General features: G+C 41.8%; 1 protein-coding gene across 1 annotated transcript; it reads right to left on the bottom strand.

Moving 5' to 3' along the window:
* Window positions 1-365: 365 nt before the first annotated feature.
* Window positions 366-16,049, bottom strand: NPBWR2 (neuropeptides B and W receptor 2). The gene is made up of 2 exons (XM_075215309.1): window positions 15,961-16,049; window positions 366-2,016 (listed from the first exon to the last, which is right to left on the bottom strand). The coding sequence occupies exon 2, from the start codon at window positions 1,756-1,758 to the stop codon at window positions 763-765; it is 996 nt and encodes a 331-aa protein (XP_075071410.1). The 5' UTR covers window positions 1,759-2,016; window positions 15,961-16,049; the 3' UTR covers window positions 366-762.
* Between the last annotated feature and the right edge of the window lie 7,762 nt (window positions 16,050-23,811).

A 23,811-nucleotide genomic window follows, 5' to 3' on the forward strand; every position in this document is an offset into this window, starting at 1 on the left:
AGAATCTGGTTGCTATAGGCAACATCTCCACTTTTCAAACCTACAGTTTAGTAAATGTACCCGTTGGATCTTGTGATAAATATGTTTATGTCTTTCTGTATTTTCTGTGCAAAGTATAGTTATGTCCTGTGCCACATTTCTCTTGTATGATACAGTCAATAGGTGTTTTGTTCAGCAGTGTGTGACCAATCAAGTAGCACACTAAAAGTAATTTGTTGTTGGGAGCCCATTATCTGACTACTGCTTCAGGTGAAAGATGGTAGACTCATTTATTAATCATTATCCACTTAATTATATATCCACAAGCATGTAAAGAGACAAGTTACATTCAGTACATTTTGGAAAAAAAAATGAAACTTTTTTTTTTTATTATAAAAAGTTGATTTTATTGGTGACTTGTGGTAACAACTACTGAAACTGTGTTGCACTAAGCAAATCTGTTTTTACATAATTACTGAAGCTACATGATGTGAAAAATACTTTGTGACTTTCGAGTATTAATTGTGAGCTTCTAATTAGTTATATTTTATTCTCTTCACAGGTAAAAGCAAAATCCCACTAAATCGAAACCCTCTCTAATATGTAACTAACAATCATGATCTCCAGTGTAATCTGTGTTCTGGTTTCACCCAATGAAAGACCAAGAAAATCCAAGTCAGTGACCTTCACCCCATATTGTCCCTTCTAAAACTGCATTTTGTACCGACTTAATATTTTGCTATGGCTGGATACCTTCAATTTAGACCTTAACCACATTGTCTCTCAAGTTGCTCTGCACTCTAGCAATTTCCGAAAGCTCTTCCTGAAGCTATCATCTAGGAAGGCATATAGGAATGGGTTGAGGCAAGAGTTGGCATAGCTCAGACTTGTGATGAAGTAAGAGATGCCAATAACCAAGGAGGTCTCATGCAAATCTGTGGTGAGTGACACAATGGTGGCCAGATGAAATGGAGTCCAGCAGAAAAGGCAAACGGCTACGACAACAAAGACCATAATAGTCACTCTTTTCTTAGCCTTGTCTAAGGCCTTTCCATTGGAATTCAACCTCATGTTCCGCAGTTTGTACAACATGACCATGTACAAGATACAGATGGTGGAGACTGGGATTGCAAATCCCAACATGAGGGTATAGATGCGACTTGCCTTGAACCATAACTTTTCTGGTTTAGGGAAATTCAATCCACAGCTCTTAAACTCCAAGTTGTCCATGTAAACTCCAGCAAAAATGGTGAAAGGCAACACAATCACAATGACTAAGACCCAAACCAGAACACTAATGATTTTTGCTGCTCTGTAAGTACGATAGGGCATCCTTTTGGACCTCACAGTAGCCAGAACTACTAGATACCGATCTATGCTCATAACTGTCAAGAAAAATATACTGGAAAAGATGTTATAGAGATCTATAGACAAGATAATTTTACAGAGGACAACCCCAAAAGGCCAGTAATGAAGTAGGATCTCCGCAATGTTGATGGGAAGAACAAGAGTAAACAAATCGTCAGCAATCGCCAGGTTCAGGATGAAGAGGTTGGTGACGGTCTTCATCTTGGGGGCTTTGAGAATGACATAAATGACAGCAGTGTTTCCTGTCAGCCCGACCACACAGATCACTGAGTAGATGACAGGAAGTATGATGTAAAAGTCAGGGGACAACTCATTGTTAGTGAGATGTGTCTTAGAATTACTATAATAACTGCTGAGTCCGGTGGGATCACAGGACGAGTTGAGAGGACTCAACAATGACACATTCTCCATGACTATATGCTTTAAATATTGTTAAAGGACAGATGCAGAATTAAGGTTAAGACTCCAGAGTTCATGGTTTTCCACATATTCCAGCTCCTCTGAATATATTAACCCAAAATTCTCAGTATCCAACCACCAGCTGTTCATATCAGACCGTGCCAAAAATACATAAATACTGTGTTGGTTCTCAAACTGTAAAATACGCTGAGCTGCTGGGAGAGTGTCAGCTATGTCTTAGTGTCCTTGGGGTGATAATCTGTTCACTCTCTGAAAGAAAAAGAACAGACAGGATAAAAAGATTTATACAATATAATGATCTTTACATTGGCAGAAGCTGTGTATAGAAACAACCAGACTTAACTCATAGAAATATATGATTCATTATACTGTGCCACATGCTACACGTAGTGTCTTACCATAGGAATGAAAATACATGTTAAGAGTAACAAAAGTTCTCTGCCCCATTATAGTTCCAAATTAATTAATATGGCTTTAAAATGTATATAAAGGAGAATCCCATATACAATTTGGACCCCTTATCACACTTAAATAGAAATGCTGGGGTCTAATGCTAGCCACCACCTGCAGCCACAGACTATGCAATGCTGACAGCAAGCTTATATAAACATTCCACCTGGCACTCACTGACAACATTAAACACTGATGTCGCTTCAAACTTTTCCACTGCTCACAGCCAGCAGAAGCCTAAATACAAATGGCACTTTTGAGGTTCCCATCCACAAGCTGACTGAAGTAAGTAGTGGCTCTACCAGTTGTGTTTGTATGTTCAAATATCTCCCAGCTGTTCCCATTTAGGCAGGACAGTCCCAATTTCAGAGGACTGTCCTACTATCCCAACAATCAGCACCTTTGTTCCAACTGTCGGGAACATTGAGAGAGATGTCCCGTTCGCCATGGTGAATGGGTGCTTTGCACACCTGAAACTACGAGTGTGACAATACAAGAAACTTTTTAGGGCAGGTGGGTTGGAGGTGGACTAATGCTTCAAAAGTGCTAGGCACACCCCCAAGGGGATATGGTATGCCTCCACGCAGTGTGACCACACCTATATTTGTGTGTGAACCAATTGGACCTTGCCTAATGTTGGGAAGTATGTTTTCAAGGAAAATAATACCTTTTGCATTGCAATCGGTCCTATTATTTTTGATGGGGAGAAAAACCCCAGTAGGGCTCATTTATTAACATACATAGTTGGACACATTTGTGCAGAAACGAACATAGGAAGAGATGCACGCAAGAAAAAACGCATTTAGGTGCATATGTTCAGTCAGACATATGTTTAGATGCACCCAGCTGTAAAACTGTAGCATTTGGGCCAGAGGTATGCAAGGCGTACAAGTATGTATACTTACACCCAACAACAGTGTAGAAATAGCATAGCATAAAGATATGACTTGAGGCTTTAATAGTAAATGTTAAAGTCACATTACCCCATTTGTACACAAAGTAATAATGTCATGAAGTGTTATATACCCAAGTGAGAAAAGTGCCTGGATAGTTAAAAAAAATCCTAAATCACATATTCAATTTAAAATGTAATTACATTCAAAACAACTACAACATACAAATACAAAGTAAATTAATTTAAATGAAAACATCTGTTTTCTCCTTTAATAATTTGCAGGTATGGATGGCTTTTGTTGGGGTGCAAAATTTTCATGTTGTGATCCAGGGGAGTCCTTCATGAATATGCATGAATATGTCTTCAAAATGAGATTTTATTTTGTGGGACAAGATTATTTAAATGAGATCCATGGGCTGGAGAATGATAATTTAAAATGGCATTCTGTGTATAGTGGGAGACTCGGAAACGGTGAAAACAAGGAGCTGTTGTTAAGGGCAACATTGGAAGAGATTATAACCCACTAGAACTGCTTCACAAGGTCTTCGACTATAGCGGGCCCCTTTCCAGGAAACCGAGGTCTTAACATGTGGTAGTAGCATTTTATAAAATATAATATTGCCAGTGGGGTGGCAGAGAACTGCAAGTAGCAGGATAAGTTCAAAATGCAGGCCACAGGTCAGGGCATGCTCTGTTCAATAGAATATATTGTTACCACAGGCTGAGGTCAGGGCTGGCAAAGTTTAATCTAAAATCCAGTTAGCAGGTAAGGCCAGGGCAGGAAGAGGTTAATAACAGATCCAGAAATAGGCAATGGTCAGGACAGCAAATTCCAAGGTACAATCTGGGTCACAACAAGAAGTCAAATCAGGTCAGAATTTCATTCAGCACACTAACCCTAGCAGAATGATCAACAGGAAAGGGTTTTTGTTCAGAGAAGGACCAATGGGAAAAGCCCAGCCTAATTAGCTGCACCTGATGAATGAATGAGCAAGACAGCTACAACGGTAGAACATAAAAAAGATGCTGTTACTTGGCAACTAGCTTAAAATCGCTTGATTAGAGCAGGATCCTGGTTGCTGTTCCTAGACAACCGGTCTGGTGTGTCTGTTGCGTCTTCTAACAGCTGGTCTATACTTTTAATGGAAAGCCAATTGAACATTCCACGTGCACTTTATATAGGGAAGCAAATTTATAGGTGCATTTTGACCAATATTATAAAAGCTTCAAACACACAAAAGTGACACAAGTAATACAGATAGTCCTCATGTCCTTTCACTATCATGATTAAGTTTATATTATTTATATTTTATTATTTATTATAATTTATTAATTAATTTATAAGGTGCCACAGAAGCAAGTAACAAACAGATGAGGTAATACACATAAGTAGCACAGATGAGTGTGAGTAATGCTATGGGGACTCACACAAAGTGCAGCAATAGGTAGAGGTATTTATGTTATTTATTTTTGCTATTTATGTTTTTAAAGCTATATATATTGTGAGATTTCAGGACACACCCCTGATAAATTTCTATGAACGAAATGCGTAGGAGGGTTGTTGTTCACAGGTTTATGAAGTAGTCAGTTGCAATCAGAAGGTTACAATAATGAGTGTCTGTAGGCAACAGTGAAGCATGGTGGAGGTTCTTTGCAAGTTTGGGGCTGCATTTCAGCAAATGGAGTTGGGGATTTGGTCAGGATTAATGGTGTCCTCAATGCTGGGAAATCCAGGCAGGTACTTATCCATCATACAATACCATCAGGGGGTCGATTTATTGGCTCTAAACTTATTCTGCCGCACGGCAACGACCGCAAATATACAGCCAATGACAGTAAGAACTATCTTCAGTGTAAAGAAGAACAAGGAGTGATGATATGACCCCCACAGAGCTCTCATTTCAACATCATTGAGTCTGTCTGGGATTACATGAAGAGATAGAAGGATGTGAGCAAGCCTACATCCACAGAAGATCTGTGGTTAGTTCTCCAAGATGTTTGGAACAACCTCCCTGTCGAGTTCCTTCAAAACTGTGTGCAAGTGTGCCTAGAAGAATTGATGCATTGATGCTGTTCTGAAGGCAAAGGGTGGTCGCACCAAATATTGATCTGATTTAGATTTCTCTTCTGTTCATTCACTTTTCATTTTGTCCATTGATAAAAAAATAAACTACTAACACCTCTATTTTTGAAAGCATTCTCACTTTGCAGCATTTTCTCCACACAGAATGTGAGCACTTTCCGCATCTCTAAAATAAATGATTAGGAGGGCGGTGGCACAAGAGAAGAAGGATTGGGATACGCTACTCCCTTTTCTGATGTTCGCGGTATGGGAAGTTCCACAAGCCTCAACGTGGTTTAGTCCATTTGAACTCTTGTATGGACGACAACCAAGGTGCATCTTAGACCTCCTTAAGGAAGGTTGGGAACAACAAGAACCCAAAAAGCCAAATATGGTTCAGTTTGTTGCCCGACTGTATAAAAGGTTGAGACAAATAGGACCTTTAGTAAAAGAACACTTAGAGGATGCCCAAGAGCGTCAAAGAAGGCATTATGACACTTGGCAGTAGTTCGTTCCTTCAGCCCAGGCGACAAGGTTTTGGTTCTTGTTCCCACCAAGGAAAGCAAGATCTTAGCAAACTGGCAGGGACCTTATGAAGTCAAAGTCAAAGAGGCGGTTGGCCTGGTAAACTATAGGGTCCGCCAGTTGGGTAGAAGATGAGAGGAACAGATATACCATGTCAATTTACTAAAATCTTGGCATGAGGATAATCCTGGACCTTCGTTTCTAGCTGTTAAAACAGAGGCCTGTGAGGTACCCTTTGAGACCTCCCTGACACCACCTTGGAAGCAACTGGTGGTAAAAATGGTGGCTCAAAATAGGGATGTCTTTTCTCCTGTCCCTGGGCGTACCACTCTGATAGAGCATGATATAGTCACACCCTCAGGGGTGGTAGTTGAACAACGGCCTTACCGTATACCCGAGGCCAGACGAGCCGTGGTAAAGAAGGAAGTGGAAAACATGCTTCAACTGGGCATTTTGGAAGAATCCACCAGTGAGTGGAATACTCTGATATTATTGGTCCCGAAGCCCAATGGGACGATATGTTTTTGCAATCACTTTATACAGTTAAATAAGGTCTCAAAATTTGACACATATCCCATACCATGAATGGATGAGTTGGTAGAGAATTTAGCCAGAGTTATGTATTTGTCCACATTAGACCTTACATTAGGCCAAATTAGACCTCTGCCAAGCCAAAAATTGCTTTTTTTTACGCCTGAAGGCTTATTTCAGTACAAAGTGTTGTCTTTTGGGCTGCATGGGGCATCTGCCACATTCCAGAGGGCTATGGATAAACTCTTGAAACCCCATAGAGCATATGCCACTGCGTATTTGGATGACATAGTTATCTATACTCGCGATTGGGAGTCACATCTTCCCAGAGTAGAAGCGGTGTTGGAGTCTTTGAGAGTACATGGCCTTACGGCCAATCCCAAAAAATGTGCATTAGCCATGCCAGAGGAAAAATTCCTGGTATATATAGTTGGACGTGGGAAGGTCAAACCCCAGTTCGACAAAGTATTCGAACGCTTAACCATTATACTAGCAGGGATTGTAATGACATATACTTTAATATGTAGATATACATAGTATATATACATATACTTTAATATGTAGTTGGTCCACTCTTCTTGGAAAGCTTTTCACAAGATGTTGGAGTGTTTATGTGCTAAATCATTCTGTAAAGCATTTATGAGGTCAGGCACTGATGTTGGACAAGAAGGCCTGGCTTGCAATCTCCATTCCAGTTCATCCCAAAGGTGTTCGATGGGGTTAAGGTCAGGGCTCTGTGCGGGACAGGCAAGTTCATCTACACTGAACTCAATAAACCATGTCTTTGTAGTCCTTGCTTGGTGCCCTTGGGCACAGTCATGTTGGAATAGAGGAGGGCCTTCCCCAAACTGTTGCCACAAAGTTGGAAGCATAGCATTGTCCAAAATGACTTGGTATGCTGAAGCATTAAGATTGCCCTCCACTGGCGATAAGGGGCCTATGCCAAACCCTGAAAAACAGCCCTATACCATTATCCCTCCTCCACTAAACTTTAAAGTTGGCATAATGCAATCAGACAGGTAATGTTCTCTCGGCATCCACCAATCCCAGACTCGCCCATCTGACTGCCAGGGAAGTGTGATTCATCACTCCACAGAACACGTTTCCACTGCTTCACAGTCCACTGTTGGTGTGCTTTACACCGCTCCATCCGATGCTTGGTATTGGTCTTGGTGATGTGAGGCTTGCATGCAGCTACTTGGCCATGAAAACCTATTCTATTAAGCTCCTGTCGCACAGTTTTTGTGCTTACAGTAATGCCAGTGGAAGTTTTTTAACTCTTCAACTATGGAAACAGCAGAGCACTGGCGACTTTTACACACCATGCGTCTTAGCAGTCGTTGACCCCGCTCTGTGATTTTACGTGGCCTTCTACTTTGTGGCTGAGTTGCTGTTGTTCCTTAACGCTTCCACTTTCTAATAATATCACTTACAGTTGACCATGGAATATCCAATATCCAAATGTAGCAATCATTTCCTCTTTCAATTTCTCATTCCTTTGTTCGATCTGTCTGGGTAAGCGCAAGTAGGCTTCTCTGGCTTTCAGACATGACACATCTCTTTCCAGAAAAGATTTGTAATCTGCTAAAGCTTCATCTAGTTTATCACTATTCTCATATAATTCAGCTCACCTCAGTAAGGCGCAGATGTAGTCAGGATTAAACTCAATTGCTTTAGTGCAGTCTTTTAGTGCAAGTTCATACTACGCCTGAAGTCACTGAGTTCTTCAGAGCAACCCATTTTGTATCATTGCATGGCTAGGTGCTTGATTTTATACACCTCTGGCAACGGGTCTGATATATATAGATATATATTTATATTAAATTAAACAAATGTGAGGTCACTTACATCTCTCAAAACAATCAAGATATTCAATGCATATAGTATATACTGATCAACATAATAGTTAAATTAAATAATTTATGACACAATAAAATAATTCAATTGAACCATAATCCCAGTGGAGTTATTGCTCATTATCCTGACAAATGTGTAAGACTGTGAATGTGGTAAGTCAAATTAGCTAAGACAAGAAGCACTTATATCTCATTGATAGTCATCACCTAGCATAGAGTGAGGTACTGTGATGATTAGGGAACTTCAGATTTTAGCAAACCTTGCTAGCTTTTTTGGAAATGGAGACTTGTTGCATTCCTCTGGTCTTCCTCATCCAAATTACCATAATTTTTAAATGAAAAGCTGGTGTGTTACAGAATACTAGTAAATTGTATAATCTTTCTTTCAAGATTAACATTCAAATCTATTAAAAAAAACATTCCCTGCTCTGCAAAAATAGCATGTGACTTATTCCTTCACACATGTTAAGCCATGAATGTCTACTATGCTGACCACCCTAACCATAGATCCACTGTTGTACTGACCCTATCTGCTATACATATCCTACTTATGTGCAGTCAGTCTCTACTTGCAGGGGCCATGACAGTGTATGGGGCTAGATAGTGTAGAAGTCCAGAAGGTGATAAGGCAGAGCCAGATAAACAGGGGAGAGAGGGCGGGGGCGGGGAGGGGGCGGTCACTGGGGGCACATGCCCTTGGCCTCCCTCTGTCAGGGTGCCCCCTGAATCAGTTACTCTCAAAGGGTTCCAGCAGTGTGATACTTAGTGGCTGGCCACTCCACTGGGACCAGCCATGTGCCTTAATTTGGCCGTGGATCTTGTTACCTGTACCTCTCTCCCTTCCCCTAATTGTGGGCTCCTCCTATGAGTGAAGGGAGGGGGGTCTTAATATAATGTGTTAGGGAAGAAAAGGGGGGTCTTAATATGATGTGGGTGAAAGGTAAGCAATCAATTTAATGGAGAAGTGTGGTTGGGTGCTAATTATTTAATGGTTTTATTTGTGGGGTGATGATGGAGCATTTATTTTAATGGTTGGGCTAATTAATTGAATAGCCTTTTAATTTAAGGTGGAGTGAAGGGACCTTCATTTCAATGTTGGGTGGTTTAGGGTCTGTTAATTGAATGTAGGGGTGAATTTAGGGAGAATGTATATATATTAAATGTGAATATCAATTATTTAATGTGAGTGATGGAGGTGGACAATAGGTATATTTATTAAACATAAATATTATTAATTTATTGATGGGGTGGGGAGGGTCTATAATTTAATTTGGGTGGGAGGTAGGCTAATAATTTAATGGTGGACTGTGGGTCTCAGCTAATTATTTAATGATGGGTGCTATTAATGTATTTGTGGGGTGATGGTGGAACTTTTTAATTTAACAGTGGGGCCTATTAATTTAAAGTGATGTGATGGGACCTTTAATTTAATGCTGGATGGTGTGGAGCTATTAATTGAATGTGGGGTTTAGTTTGGAGAGGATGGCTATTTATTAAATGTGAATATGAATTATTTAATGCCAGGGATGGTGGTGGGAAATAGTTATATTTATTCAATGTAAATGCTATTAATTTATTGCTGGGTCTGTTTGGAAGGAGGGAAATAGGTTTATTAAATGGAAACGTTATTAATTTAATGTTGTGGCTGGTTGGAGGGGAATATGTTTATTTATTATATGGGTATTGTGACTAGATCACATATAAATAACTTAGAAATAGCTCAGGGCGCTTATTTATATAAATTGCCAATGCACTTATTTTTATTATTGTGTACATTTTGACATAGGAAATCGTTATTTCTGAGACCAGGGTAGAAACTGTGTTTTTTCTGTTTAGCCTCTCTAGAGGAAATGCATTATGTCTGATGTATATATCTGATACAATGAGCCTTTATTCTGTATTGTGATGTGGGGAAAGGACTTGTTAGAAGTGTATACCTTTCTTTGGGAATGTGTATTCTGCAACTGTTGGAACAAAAGGTCTAATGCTAATCAGGCCTTTTGATGTGTGAGGTTTCACTTGAAGACAGGAAGGCTTAAAGTAAAACGTGCTGCTACATTTCCTGCGTCTAAAACAAAGATGCAGGACATCACAGTGTTTCTAGAATTTCACAGACAAGTGTAAATATTGTTAGCTTTGCGATGCATGTAAATCTATGTTTTGGTAAACAGGGTACATCCTGATTCTAAAAATAGCCTGTGTGCAAATCTGTATAAAAAGCACTGTACTGTACACTGAAATGTATCTTTATGATTTCATCTGACCTGAACGCTGGTACCTTCAACCAGTGTTTGAGCAAATAAACATCACTTGCTACATAGACTTGCTTGAAAATATGTTCCATGCTGAAAATCCTGTGACCTACAGATTAGACCCAAACTCTAATCCGTTCTCCGACTGATTCCGAGGTTGGACCCAGCTCTCCAGTACCACCGCTCTGCCTGCTACCCATGCAGCCCTGGTAAGTGTGATAGGCCAGGGGGGATCCATCCACAGCAACCCTGATCTATAGTAAGAGGTCAGGAGTACCAGCCCAGGTACACCAACAACGAGGTACGCTAGCAGCGTCGGTTACCCACAAGGAACGTGGTTCTGAGTGCCATAAAGGAACTCAGTGGTGGCAGCAGGCTCCTCCCACTGCAGCAGGGGGGTCGTATTTGGAATAACGAAAGAAGACAGTGGCAGAGTAAGCCCAGATGGTTCCCAGCAACAACAGACAGGGTGGCATCCTGTCACAGGTATGCTATTATTTTTTAAAGTCAGGATTGGTTGGAGGGAAACACATCCATTTATCAAATGTGAATACTATTATTTTATGTTGAGGCTGGAGTAAGGCCTAATTATTAAACGTGGATGCTATTGATTTAATGCCTGTGCTGGTTGGAGTTTTCTAAATTTCATGTACCCATTTCTTTTCAAAATGGGGCCCCAACATTCCAGGATACGAAACAAACAGCAACTGAGCAAAACCACCAGCCACCAAAGGTGGTGAAAGTGACAAGAGCAGGTAGGAGAGAGCAGGACAGTCTGCCAACTGTCCGGAATCTCATGGGACAGTCCTGAAATTGGTTGACTGTCTCGCTTTGTCAGGATTTGGTCCAGCTACAAGAACAGTTGGAAGGTATGTCCTGCAGAGCTGCGTGCACCTAACAGTAGTGCACACAATATTGCTTGTGCATTTGTCTAAAATTAGAACCATATGACATCATAGGGGCCCCCTTGCCTTAAGTGCCCCGGGCCCCCAGGGCCTTAACCATGCTCTGTGACAAGGGAGGTATGACAGTGGCAATACTAAGACAAAGCAATGTTATGGTAAAGCAGTACAATGGCAAAGGCAATACAATACAATAATGGTAGAGTTAAGAGCAATAAATACAAAGGCAATGAGAAAATAGTAGGAGGTGGGAGGGGAGCAGAGAAGAGAGAGGAGCAGGAGTAAAGTGTAGAGACTAAAGAGGTGAGAGAGTGTGTGCAAAGCAAAGGTAGCAAAGAGTCAAATAGAGAGGGAGTAGGAGTTTAGTAGCTGGATGGTGAGAATGAAGCAGGGAAATACAGAGAGAAAACAAAAATATAATTACCAAGTTATCATGTCCAGGACAGTAATATAAGTGGAGTGGCAGGCTGCAGCAGGTGATGCTTGTAACTGGCATGTGCCAGAGGTTGTTCCCTATACTTTGCGAGATGTAGTTGGGATGAATATGAACAGGGGCAGGCTGGGCTGAGGGACATCTATCCCCCGGGCCAATCCCATAGTGGACTACCTTGGGCTGGGTCATTGGGCACCTGCATTTTTCTTACCTTTAAAATGTTCTTCACCACCCCCCCCTCCCCCCCCCCCCCCAGGGCTACAATTTGCCAGCCCTGCCATGAATATAAACTAGAAACAACTGTGATAATCGGTCAGCTGACAAAACACTGCCCTTAGTCACGCTAGGTGAATGCCAAGCAAAGATGGTGTCATAAACTATGCCTCAATGATCGGCAACCTAACCAACGTCATAACAATAGATAATAGAACCCTAAAAAGCTGTTGTGTTGTTTAACTGTGCATTTCCTTACACTTTGCAAGAGAAACTATGTCTTCCCTTAGAGTGAATGCTAAAATATAGTTGGAATATGATTGCAAAAAGCTACATATGTACAAACTGGTCAGCTAATTTACAAAAAACAAAAAAAACCTTATTGGTCTTAGTCAGGCTAGGTGAGTGCTAGATCAGAATGGTGTCATGACCTGTGTTAGGCTGCTAATCACTGAAGCATAGTTTATAACAATATATAATAAATTCATGTTACATACTCTTTTTAAAAAAAAAAAAAAAGTTCCACAGATGTTAAGTACAAATTACGATGAGATGAGATGAGGTTCAGATTAGGAGAGGGTGAGAGTTGTAACAGCCCTGTACAATACAACCACGTATACCTTTGTTGTTTTGTGTAATTGTCAGGATGAGAGCATAAATCTGATTTGATGAAATAGAATATTAACTGTCAGTTAATATTCTATTGCATTGATACATAGAAGTGAACCTGATTTTCCTCTCAGATAAATGTTTGTTTCCTTTTTAAAACATTTGGTCAATTAGACCAGTAGGAGGTAATTAGGTTGAGCAGGCCCTTTGTGAGGAGACTAGCTTAAGATATGCAGATCCTGGGCATCCATTGTTTTGATCATGTATTCCACTTACTAATGACTTCCTTTCAATAGGTAGTGTATTTATTATCTGTAAGCATGGTACCTTTTGTAAATCTAACAATTTAATAGTTCTGTCCTTATTGCTCTAAACCAGGGGTGTCCAACCTTTTAGCTTCCCTGGGCCACATTGGAAGACGACGAGTTGGTTTGGGCCGCACATAAGATACACTAACAATAATGATAGCTGATCATCCAAAAAACCATAGAAAACATAGTTAACATATATAAATGAGAAAAAAAGTGATATATATATATATATATATATATATATATATATATATATCACTTTTTTTTCAAATCCCCCTATACATACCTTTCAATCGCCCTGTTCAAAAAATCCTCTCTAGTTATTATACTATAATAACTTTTTGTATTGTTTCAATGCAATATCAATAAAGTGCATTTAAGCCAGGTATTGTATATCAGGGTGCCCTGACCAGGCCTGCGGTACCTGACATATACATCACTGTGACCCCAAATTGTGACCTGTTTTGCTAATTACACCACTATGTTAGTTAAGGGATAACAACTTATAATGGGCCAAAGAGAATAATATATTATGCCCCATTAGTATTGCAAGTAGAAGTATGTAGCAGGGAGATAAGGTCCATGATGCTCCAGGACTAGGTGACTTTTATTCACTGGAAAGCGTCCCTTGAAATAATAACAAAAATCCCCCTTAACTTACCTTTTAATCGGCTTGTTCTCCTGTCCTCTTCTCTTCTTTTCTCCAATTCTGTGCTGCTGATTGTTCTTCTCGCGCGGATGACTCCTCTGTGCTGCGCTCCGCAATGGATGTTGGGCGTGATGACATCACGCCCGACATTCACTGCGAGCACCGCACGGAGGAGGAGACAAGGGAGGGAGCTGGAGTACCAGCTGACCGCGTGACCGCAAGGTAAGTATTTTATTTTCTTTTTTTTTTTTGCAGGATTTTTTTTCCATTAACAGTGCTGCCCCCTTGCCACAACCAAAACTCCTTCTGGGCCACATTTACAGGCGTGCTGGGCTGCATGCGGCCCGCGGGCCGCGGGTTGGACAACCATGCTCTAAACTAATACATTGCCAGTGACGCACGCAGGGGGGGGGGTCTCCAGAAACCCCCCCTCCGCTAAGTGCCCACCATAGCGGCTGCTGTATAGGACAGCGCTGCCGAAACGGAGCTGCTGGCGTGTTATATTTTTTTTTGGGTAAGGGGGGGAAACTTCCCCCTGACAATCCTGCGTGTGCCCCTGATTGCCTGTTTAGAAGAGACAGATGGCTTGGCTGGATTAACTCTTTAGAAACCAGTGTGTGAAGGATTAACTGTTTAGCTACCAGAGAAGAGAGTGTGCGCAATTGGGTGATTAAGTCATAGGTTTGCTACGGGCCTTATACGTAGCTCGTGGCAGTTGCTGAGAGGTGTGAAACGTGCGTCTGTGGTGGGGAAAGGGACCAGCTAAATCTGTAGCCTGAAAGAGAGCTGAGTGTGAGGTTTAGGCTGGAATCCAGTAAGCGTCCAAGTCACAAGTGCTCAGAGGGCGGTTTGTGATGAATAAAAGTATTCAGGAGTGGTTTCCTGAAAAAATAGAGGTGATATATTGTATGACTGTGTGAATATTAAATCAGGGATTAGCTAGATGGGCTTATCCCAGTAATATTATACCATCATCTCTGATGTGCTGTCCTGTGCTATAAAATAATATCTGGTGTGGTGTCCTGTAATATAGAAACTACTCTTCTGTGATACCCTATACTATACAACCACATTTGATGTGCTGCCCTGTACCATACTGTATATAACCATCTCTGCTTATCTGTATTATGCAACCAATTCTACACTGTACTATACAACCACCTCTATAGTGTTACTCTGTACTACACAATCATCTCTGCTCAGCTGTTCTGTACCATACAGTATATAACCATCTCTGCTTATCTGTACTACACAACCAATTCTACACTGTACTGTGCAAACACCTCTATAGTGCTACTCTGTACTGCACAATCAACTCTGCTCATTTGCCCTGTACCCAGGGCCATCTTTTCCATTGGGCACGATGGGCAGCTGCCCGGGGGCCCCACAAGCAAGTGGGCCCCATAGGCACGGCTCTTAATGAGAATAAATAATCCAGCAAAAGGAAAAAACCTGCAAAAAAAACCTACAAGGGTCACTGAGCAAGTACATCTATCTATCTCTATATATCTATATCTGTATTTGTATTTATCTATATCTAGGGGCCCCGGTGCACTGCTTTTCCAGGGGGCCATAATGTTGTTAAGATGACCCTGCCTGTACCATACAGTATACAACTATCTCAGCATCCCTGTACTATAAAACCAATTCTACACTGTACTATGCAACCACCTCTGTAGTGCTACTCTGTACTACATAATCATCTCTGCTCAGCTGCCCTGTACCATACAGTATATAACCATCTCTGCTTACCTGTACTATGCAACCAATTTTACACTGTACTGTACAAACACCTCTGTAGTGCTACTCTGTACTGCACAATCATCTCTGCTCATTTGCCCTGTACCATGCAGTATATAACCATCCCTGCTTACCTGTACTATACAACCAATTCTGCACTATACCATACAACCATCTCTAAAGTTTTGCAACGTACTGTAGAACCGTCTCTGCGGTGCGTCTCTGTACTATAATAATACCTCTGCTGCCCTGTGCTATACTATAAAACTATGTCTGCTGTGCTGCTCTGCATTATAAAACCACATCTGCTGCACTGCTCTGTACTATTTATAATTACTTCGCCTGCGCTGTTCTGTGCGATACAATCACTTCTGTACTACTGCCTGTGCTATGCAGAATACAACCATCTCTGATGTCCTTTACTATACAAACTACTGTCCTGTACTAGATACAACCATCTATACTGTGCTGCTCTTTACAACAAACTCTACTGTGTTGGCTTCCACTGTAGAACCATCTCTGCTGTGTGTACAGTAATCGGAAGATCAGCCACTTTGTTGTATTGGTAAAACTGCAGTCGCCTGTAAATGATTTTGTGTTTCTCTCGGCTCCGCAATCTCTTCTGTACAGACTGCAGGTATAAGTGCTGGATTCTGCAGCCACCACAAACATCCTTTAGTTAACACTATACACCCCTATGTTGATTACAGGCTTACGGTCTCTCTCTCTCTCTCTCCCCTTCATTATCCCCTCTCCGTTCCTTACCTTGCGCTCTGTGCAGTCTGTGCTCTCCTGTACTGAGCTCCTCTTCTTCCCTAACATTTACAATAGTTCTGATTGGGAGGAGGGTCTGTGGTTGCTCTGCTGACGTAAGCTTCAAGGAGCTCTCCACTCTCAAACTGGAGACGTTTCTGAAATTTAGGTCTATAAAGGAGGGGACAATGAATGATAAGAAGAGCCTCAGGGAAAGTGCTCCTGAATGGAGTGCATCTTATCCAGAGGCTCAGTGTAATAGTGGTACTTACCGAGAATGAGAGGGTCGTACCATAAGGCTATTCTTGCTGTTGAGGAACTACAAGTCCCAGTATGCCCTGTCAGCCAAAGCTGGAATATCATTCTTCGACTTAGTTCTACAAGACCTAGAGAGTCACAGGTTGCTAATGACTGATCTGTAGACCCTATCACCAAAGGTTCATATGGTAGACTCAAAAATACCAGTATACTAATATTATAGGAATAGAATGTATTGACTTATTAATGTTTTCCAATCATAACTTCAGAGACATTATTTTTGGCAGTGGTGATACATAAGACACTTGTAATCTTTACTATAAAAAGCAATACATGTGGTAAATAAACATGTTATTTTCTAATATCTCCTCTCCAAATTTAATTATAAATAATAGTAAAGGGAATGCAAGGTGGTAGATTAAGACTATAGCTGGCACTGATTGCTGCTGAAGTAATGGCTCTAATTTCATACTGTTGACCCTCAAAGAGGCTCAGAATTCAGCGTCAGGTCACTTTTGAGTTTACATTTACATTACAATGCACAGGAAGCACTCACCCTAAGTGCATTGATACAGTCACAACCAGCCTCATACTCCAAGTATCTTGTAATAAACCGCAAAGCATCACCCCAAGTTCATTAGCGTATGCAATAAACCCCTCTAACCTGGGTTACTGGGTTGTCCTTTTCACTCTACTGTGTTTGAATAAGGAAAGTCTGGACTCATTGTGGCATTGGTGTTGAGTGTGGTGCCTAAAATGACATTTTAACCTGCTACTGAGCGCGCAACCTATATACTGTGGCATGTAAATCATCCCCCAGACCCACTATTGATGCCCACACATCTGTAAGTTGTTCCCCTGCAGAGTCACATGAGACAAGTCTTGTCTGTAAAACATAGGGTTGTGAGTATTGCCATTGAGGGTAAGAAATAACCTGGAAAGCGCTCTGTAGTAGTACCTAAACACTAATGACAATGGCCCTCACACTAGTAGTCAGTCAGTCTAGGGGTAGACCTCGGTGAAGGATGACCCACTCTTCTTTGTGCAGAAGTTACAATAGACAGTGGAGGTCTTATTCTGATGATCCGAGACCACCTTGGAAGGGATGACGGAGTATTGGCTTTAGTAATAGCAACTGGACAATTATCTTGGGATGGTCAGTTGCTTTCTATTTAACTTGAAGAAGTGAATATACAGTGGGTGGCATTAAAGTATTTGGCATTACTAAATATATATTATATCAAGGTGGCACATAACTATGGCCCACTAAGAAATACATTTATTTTATTACTGAATCTGAATCTGTATAATATTTTTGATGGTACACCTTAATTCATTAAGTTATTTCTCCAGAGGAGCTTACATGGAGTTGAAGTCAGAATGAAACAGGGTTCCAGAGCTGGCCTGTAGCTGAAATCAGAATGGAGGGGAGTTCCGGAGCTGGAGTGTAGCTGAAATGAGAATGGAACGGGGTTCCAGAGCTGGATCGGTAGTTTGAATCAAAGTGGAACAGAGTGGAGTTGCAGAACTGTAGTTGTACTGAAATTAAAATGGAACAGGCCTCATCTTCTGTAGCTGATCCTCTTTGCTCTAGTTTAACATTTTGAAATGAAATGAAAACTTAGACTAATATTTATATCTGATAAAGATTGGCTAGATAATTCCAACAATCAAACTACATTTTCTTAAAATGGAGATTAATGTTAAAAATGAATTTAAATTCCCTTATAGCTCTGGGGCTAAAGCTTGTAAAAATTAGATGGAAATAGAACAGCGTGGCAAAGGTGGCATGCTGCCCACCTGTTCTTGAATATGTAACATTCATAGCATTTTTAAATCATGTGTATATTATTTTTTTTTAAATGTCATGAGAGGATACATTAGTCTATTACAGTCTAATTGACAATCATGCTGGGACTTTTAGTTTTTGTCTTCTCCCACCTCGTCCACCTGTGCATCCCTGTCTGTAGCCTCCTGCATGTTCTTTACAAACCCTGTCATATAATTGTTAAGACTATGCCTGTATTTTGTATGTGGCTGCAGTACCTCAATTCCACCAGAGGTGCTGCTGTTTGCCCCTGAACGTTACACTTCTCCTGAGTTAATCTCCTTACCTGATTAGTACCAGCACCTGTCTCACAGCTTCATATACCTGCCTCAATCTATGTTCTGGGCAGTTCATTGTTTATATCTGGCTGCTGCTTGACTCCTGTTTATACCCCGTTCCAGTTTGCATCATTAATGTCTGATATCTTGGTGTGACCCTCTGCATGATTACTGGACTTTGTTTGTTTGCCTGTTGCCCTGACCTCTGCCTGTCTACCGAATTATGCTTGTTTGCTTGTGACCCTGACCTCTGCCTGGCTACTGGGTTCTGCTGGTACGCTTGTTGCCCTGAACTATGCCTGGTCATTGGACTCCGCTAGTCCTACTTCCCTGGACTGCCTTGTGCCTCTGGCTGACTGGAATCCTGATCCCGGCCACCCTATTCTGGTTCCTTGTGCCTCCTGGCAATTGGGTAACTTAATCTACTTGTTCCTGCATTTCTAACTGTATTTGTCATTTAAATCATTGCTTGAAATCTGTTACTTCTGTGGACTATTCTTGCCATTCATCACACCTACTCATGCTTGTGTATTGGAGTATACCTGTTAATTCTACTACCTGAAATCAGCATATTCCAATCTGAATCCTTGTTTACATATTTTGCCTAAATAAAGACACTTGGTTTTTCTACTGCTATTTCCGCATCCTGAGTTCACTAGCAATCATAACAATAATCTGCCTTTTTACATATTATGCTTCCTATATGTTCATTACTTTCCCTGTTGATATGTCTTTGTTATATGCTCTACTTCCCCATTGTATGGGGCTGGAGATTTGTATGGCCCCTTAATAAGCAATAATTATACTGATAAATACTGCATTTAAAACATCAGCATGCAGCAGCTAGATGTGTTCCTCCTATAACAAGAGGTGAGAGCCAGGGCCTGATTAACCTATAGACTGATAAGGCTGCTGCCTAAGGCACTGGATCCTGGGGGGTGCTTATATATTTTCAGACTTTTCAGCAAGTCCTGGTCTAATGGGGGTGGCCCGGCAGTAACCATTACTGCAGCCTGGCAACAAATAATAGTTAATAATGTTAACTGACTGTCAGTGTAGGCCACTGTCTGGATTACCACATCTTGTGGGACGGGACCAAGAACTGCAATCACACAATGGCTCAAGGGGGGTGATGAAATGGTTGAAGGAGCTGATAAAATGTCCATAGGGGATTGTAATATATGTAGAGTTATATGTTTTGGCCCTGGTGACGGCAGGCAAGCTCACCAGGAGGGCATAAGGATAAGACCTTGCAAGAATTAGATTGGAAGAGTGACGCTTATCCGCATGGCGTGAAAGCACCAGCACTGACTATGAGAGCCTAACATGAGGGACCAGAGTTTAAAAAGACTCTGGTTTACCCATGAATAGGTGAGCGGAGCCATCTCGGAAGTCGTGGCCCAAAAGGTTGCAGTATGGGGGGGGGGTGCATGGTGGATGCCACTGGTCACTATAGTGAGACTCCGCAAGGGAGCCAAGAACCCTAGCAGTAAAAGACCCCATAGAAAAAGGGGGCTGCTACTTCACGTGCCGCACTGGGGGGTGCACAGACTAATTTGCCAGGGGGTATTAGAAGGGTGTTCCCCACAGTGTGGGTGGGCCCCAGCATGTTTATTGTAGTAAAAAGGCCCAGTGTGAAGCAAGAAGAGGGGAGGGAGAGCCCCATAAGCGAAAGGCACACAGCAAGGTACCAGCAAGAGGATCCCCACCTTCTGGGGTACCCCATGAATAACACTACAACATCAAACACAGGTTGGCACTACAGGGAAAAGAGGCAGTGAGAGTCTAGGGGTTCTTTCTATCAGATAACCCATGGAGTAGGCCCCTTGAAACTCCTTCACACCTTGAAGGGGGTAGCTACATGGTGCAGTGCAGCTATTTTGGGAAGTACAGCTAGTATGGAGGTAGGAGGCTGCATGGCAGAATCCCTGGAGAGTGGGATGGAGGTCCTGAGGATCTGTGAATTGCCCGTGCATGCCTGCAATCAGGTAGCTGAATAATTTGCAAAGCCTGTGTGATGTAACTTGTGGTTTGTGCTTGTGGAACTACTGCTCCCAGCAGCAGTGGCTATTATGTAACAAGCTGTGAGTCTAAAAGTACTGTGCAGGCGTGTGATGAGAGGAGATTGCTATAACATTTGTGGAAGAAAATGTGCAGGAGAAGATTGGCGTTCAAATTGTATACAGATTGCAACCATTATGTTTTTCTGCTGACGGAAGAGGAGTTAATAAAGTTTGTTTCCTCTTTGAAACTGAGATGGCCTGGCACCCAATTTCATCTGCACTGCACCACACCACTACACTAGAGTCTGCCCACATGTGAACTGTGTTAAACACCCTTGTCTTTGGGTAAGTCCTCTGATTTTGGTTGCCCATACCCAGGGCCAGACTGGGACTAAAAATCAGCCCTGGCATTTAAGGTACACAGCCCCACCTTAGCTCCAGCAGGAAAGAAAACATGTGCAGCCGCACAGGGCATGACCTCATTGTGTTGTGGGTGTGGCCAAAATGGGGCAGTGATACATATATTATAATAATACATTACATTTATCATTTTAGACAAATAGACACACAGACATATTACACACACACGCACAGACAATTACCTTACATCCAGCAGCAGCACTCTGCGCGCAGCCCAGCAGAAGGAGAATCAGTGACAGCCGCCTATGCGAGCAATCACATGGCACAGCACCACGTGACAGGTGCCGTCCCATGTGATTGCTCGCATAGGCGGCTGTCACTGATTCTCCGTCCGCCGAGCAGCGCGCAGAGTATTGCTGCTCGGCGGACATGCTGACCGGCCCACCTGCCCATCGGCCCTTCTGGCATTTGCCAGAAGTGCCAGATGGCCAGTCCGGCCCTGCCCATACCCATCAGCTATCCGGGACATCAAGGACTGCATTTAACTCCAAATTAGGCTACCTGGGGCAGCCTTCACAGGATTAAGAAATGGCTAAAGGAGCATTTAAAATAATAGAGCAGCTTAAGGGGACACAATCTCTGTATTGAGTGGCGGTCAAAAGGATGTTCTCCATATTGTGTGCGGTTGCAAAGATGCTCTCTGTGGTCTCTGCGTTCACAAGAATTCTAAATGCTAGTCAGATGGGGCTGGTTGATGTTTGTATTTGATTATGGCTCTTTGATACCAATTTTTCATATATTTTATTGTCTATATAAGCCTTTGGTCTGGGGTAACTTTAAACTCTTTATTTTCAGCAATAACAAAAACACAATACTGAGCATAGAAAGTACAATGGATCATTGTAAATGAAACAAAAACAACCACTTGAGTTGAGTACAGCAAACAAAACATGTTCTTTATATTGTAATCAGAAATAGGGACCACAACAGTGAGCCAAAAAAGAAAATAAGGAATTATCTAAAATGGAACAATTTTTTTATGCGTTCACAATCCATGCTGGTGGAGGATTTCTATATTATTATTTTTTTTTGTAACTTATGAAGGGAGAAGGAGAAAAAGAAAATAAGGGAGAAAGGCGGAGGACGGGAAAGGTGAGGGAGAAGGGAGGTGAAGAAGGGGGAAGAAAGATACGAAGGTGAAAGGTAGAGAGAAGGACCCGATGTGGCCCCAGGGGGGAAAGAGCAAGCAGCACAGCCCAAAGACCCCCCGGGGTCAAACCAAGCCCATCGATACACTCCCAGATGTCTCACATCCAAATCCGCATGGCAATTTGCTTATGATAATACCAGAAAAGGGAAGGTAAAATAAAATTAAAAAAAAAAAGGAAAAAGTGCATGAACACTCAAAGAATTAGCAAATGTTGCAGCTTACTGGGTAGCAGGTATTGGGGCCTGATGGAAAGAATACCAAGGGTCCCACACTCTATGAAAGTTGTGATATACTCCATTGAGGTAATACACCAGACCGGAGAGATTATGCGCTGGTGACCCAGGGGGCGGGGAGACTTCCACGCTATTTGGAGACGTGTCGCTGCACAAATATGTTGCACCAACTTATCGCTGTGTTTGGTAAGGGATTTAACTGGAGAGCATAAAAGCATAAGCAGCGGGTCTGGAGACACCTCAACCTCCAAAATCCTAGTAATAAAAGCAGAAACCTGAGACCATAAATTAGAGATGCTAGGACATGTTCACCATATGTGATAGAGGGATCCCGCACCCCCACAGGCCCTCCAGCACAGATCCGACGTACCCGGGTAGATTTTATGCAATCTCGTGGGAACCATATACCACCTTGTCTATACTTTGTAAGTGTTTTCTCTAATCGAAGGAGTCAGGGTGGCGAGAAGTCAGGGTGGCGCCACAAAGGAGTGAGAGGAGAGGGGAATGAGGTGAGTTTCCATCTTTTATGCAATTTGTCCCTGATGTCAAGTGTGAATTGTATGGTGGGGTGAGAATAGACTGCAGCCGGCCTTTGATTATGGGGGAGCCAAGGGAGGGAGTTCAGCATGTGAGCTGGTGTGAGTACATTCTCTAGGTCGACCCATCTCTTAACCCCCGGGGTCGACTGCCAGGAAATAATATGGCTGAGATTGACCGCATGATAATAACGGTGAAAGAGTGGAATACCATATCCCCCCGAATGGGTGGATTTGGCTAGGCAAGAATGCTTAAGCCTAGATTTCTTCCCCTGCCATATGAATCTACTGCTAATAAGTTGCAAGCTTGCTAAAATTGAACCTGGGACTGGTATAGGTAATATCTAGAACAAGTATAAAACTTGGGGCAAAACGTTCATCTTTAAGACACTAATCCTACCAAACCAGGAGATAAAACGCTAATCCCATCTATGTATATCCCCATCTGGTTGATGTTTGTATTTGATTATGGCTCTTTGATACCAATTTTTCATATATTTTATTGTCTATATAAGCCTTTGGTCTGGGGTAACTTTAAACTCTTTATTTTCAGCAATAACAAAAATACATTACTGAGCATAGAAAGTATAATGGATCATTGTAAATGAAACAAAAACAACCACTTGAGTTGAGTACAGCAAACAAAACATGTTCTTTATATTGTAATCAGAAATAGGGACCACAACAGTGAGCCAAAAAAGAAAATAAGGAATTATCTAAAATGGAACAATTTTTTTATGCGTTCACAATCCATGCTGGTGGAGGATTTCTATATTATTATTTTTTTTTGTAACTTATGAAGGGAGAAGGAGAAAAAGAAAATAAGGGAGAAAGGCGGAGGACGGGAAAGGTGAGGGAGAAGGGAGGTGAAGAAGGTGGAAGAAAGATACGAAGGTGAAAGGTAGAGAGAAGGACCCGATGTGGCCCCAGGGGGAAAGAGCAAGCAGCACAGCCCAAAGACCCCCCGGGGTCAAACCAAGCCCATCGATACACTCCCAGATGTCTCACATCCAAATCCGCATGGCAATTTGCTTATGATAATACCAGAAAAGGGAAGGTAAAATAAAATTTAAAAAAAAAGGAAAAAGTGCATGAACACTCAAAGAATTAGCAAATGTTGCAGCTTACTGGGTAGCAGGTATTGGGGCCTGATGGAA

This window comes from Mixophyes fleayi, chromosome 6, assembly GCF_038048845.1.
Source record: "Mixophyes fleayi isolate aMixFle1 chromosome 6, aMixFle1.hap1, whole genome shotgun sequence".
NCBI lineage: Eukaryota > Metazoa > Chordata > Amphibia > Anura > Limnodynastidae > Mixophyes > Mixophyes fleayi.

Bases quoted from the DNA above. Each gene is read 5' to 3' on its own strand.
- NPBWR2 (XM_075215309.1), bottom strand. From the start codon at position 1,758: ATGGAGAATGTGTCATTGTTGAGTCCTCTCAACTCGTCCTGTGATCCC.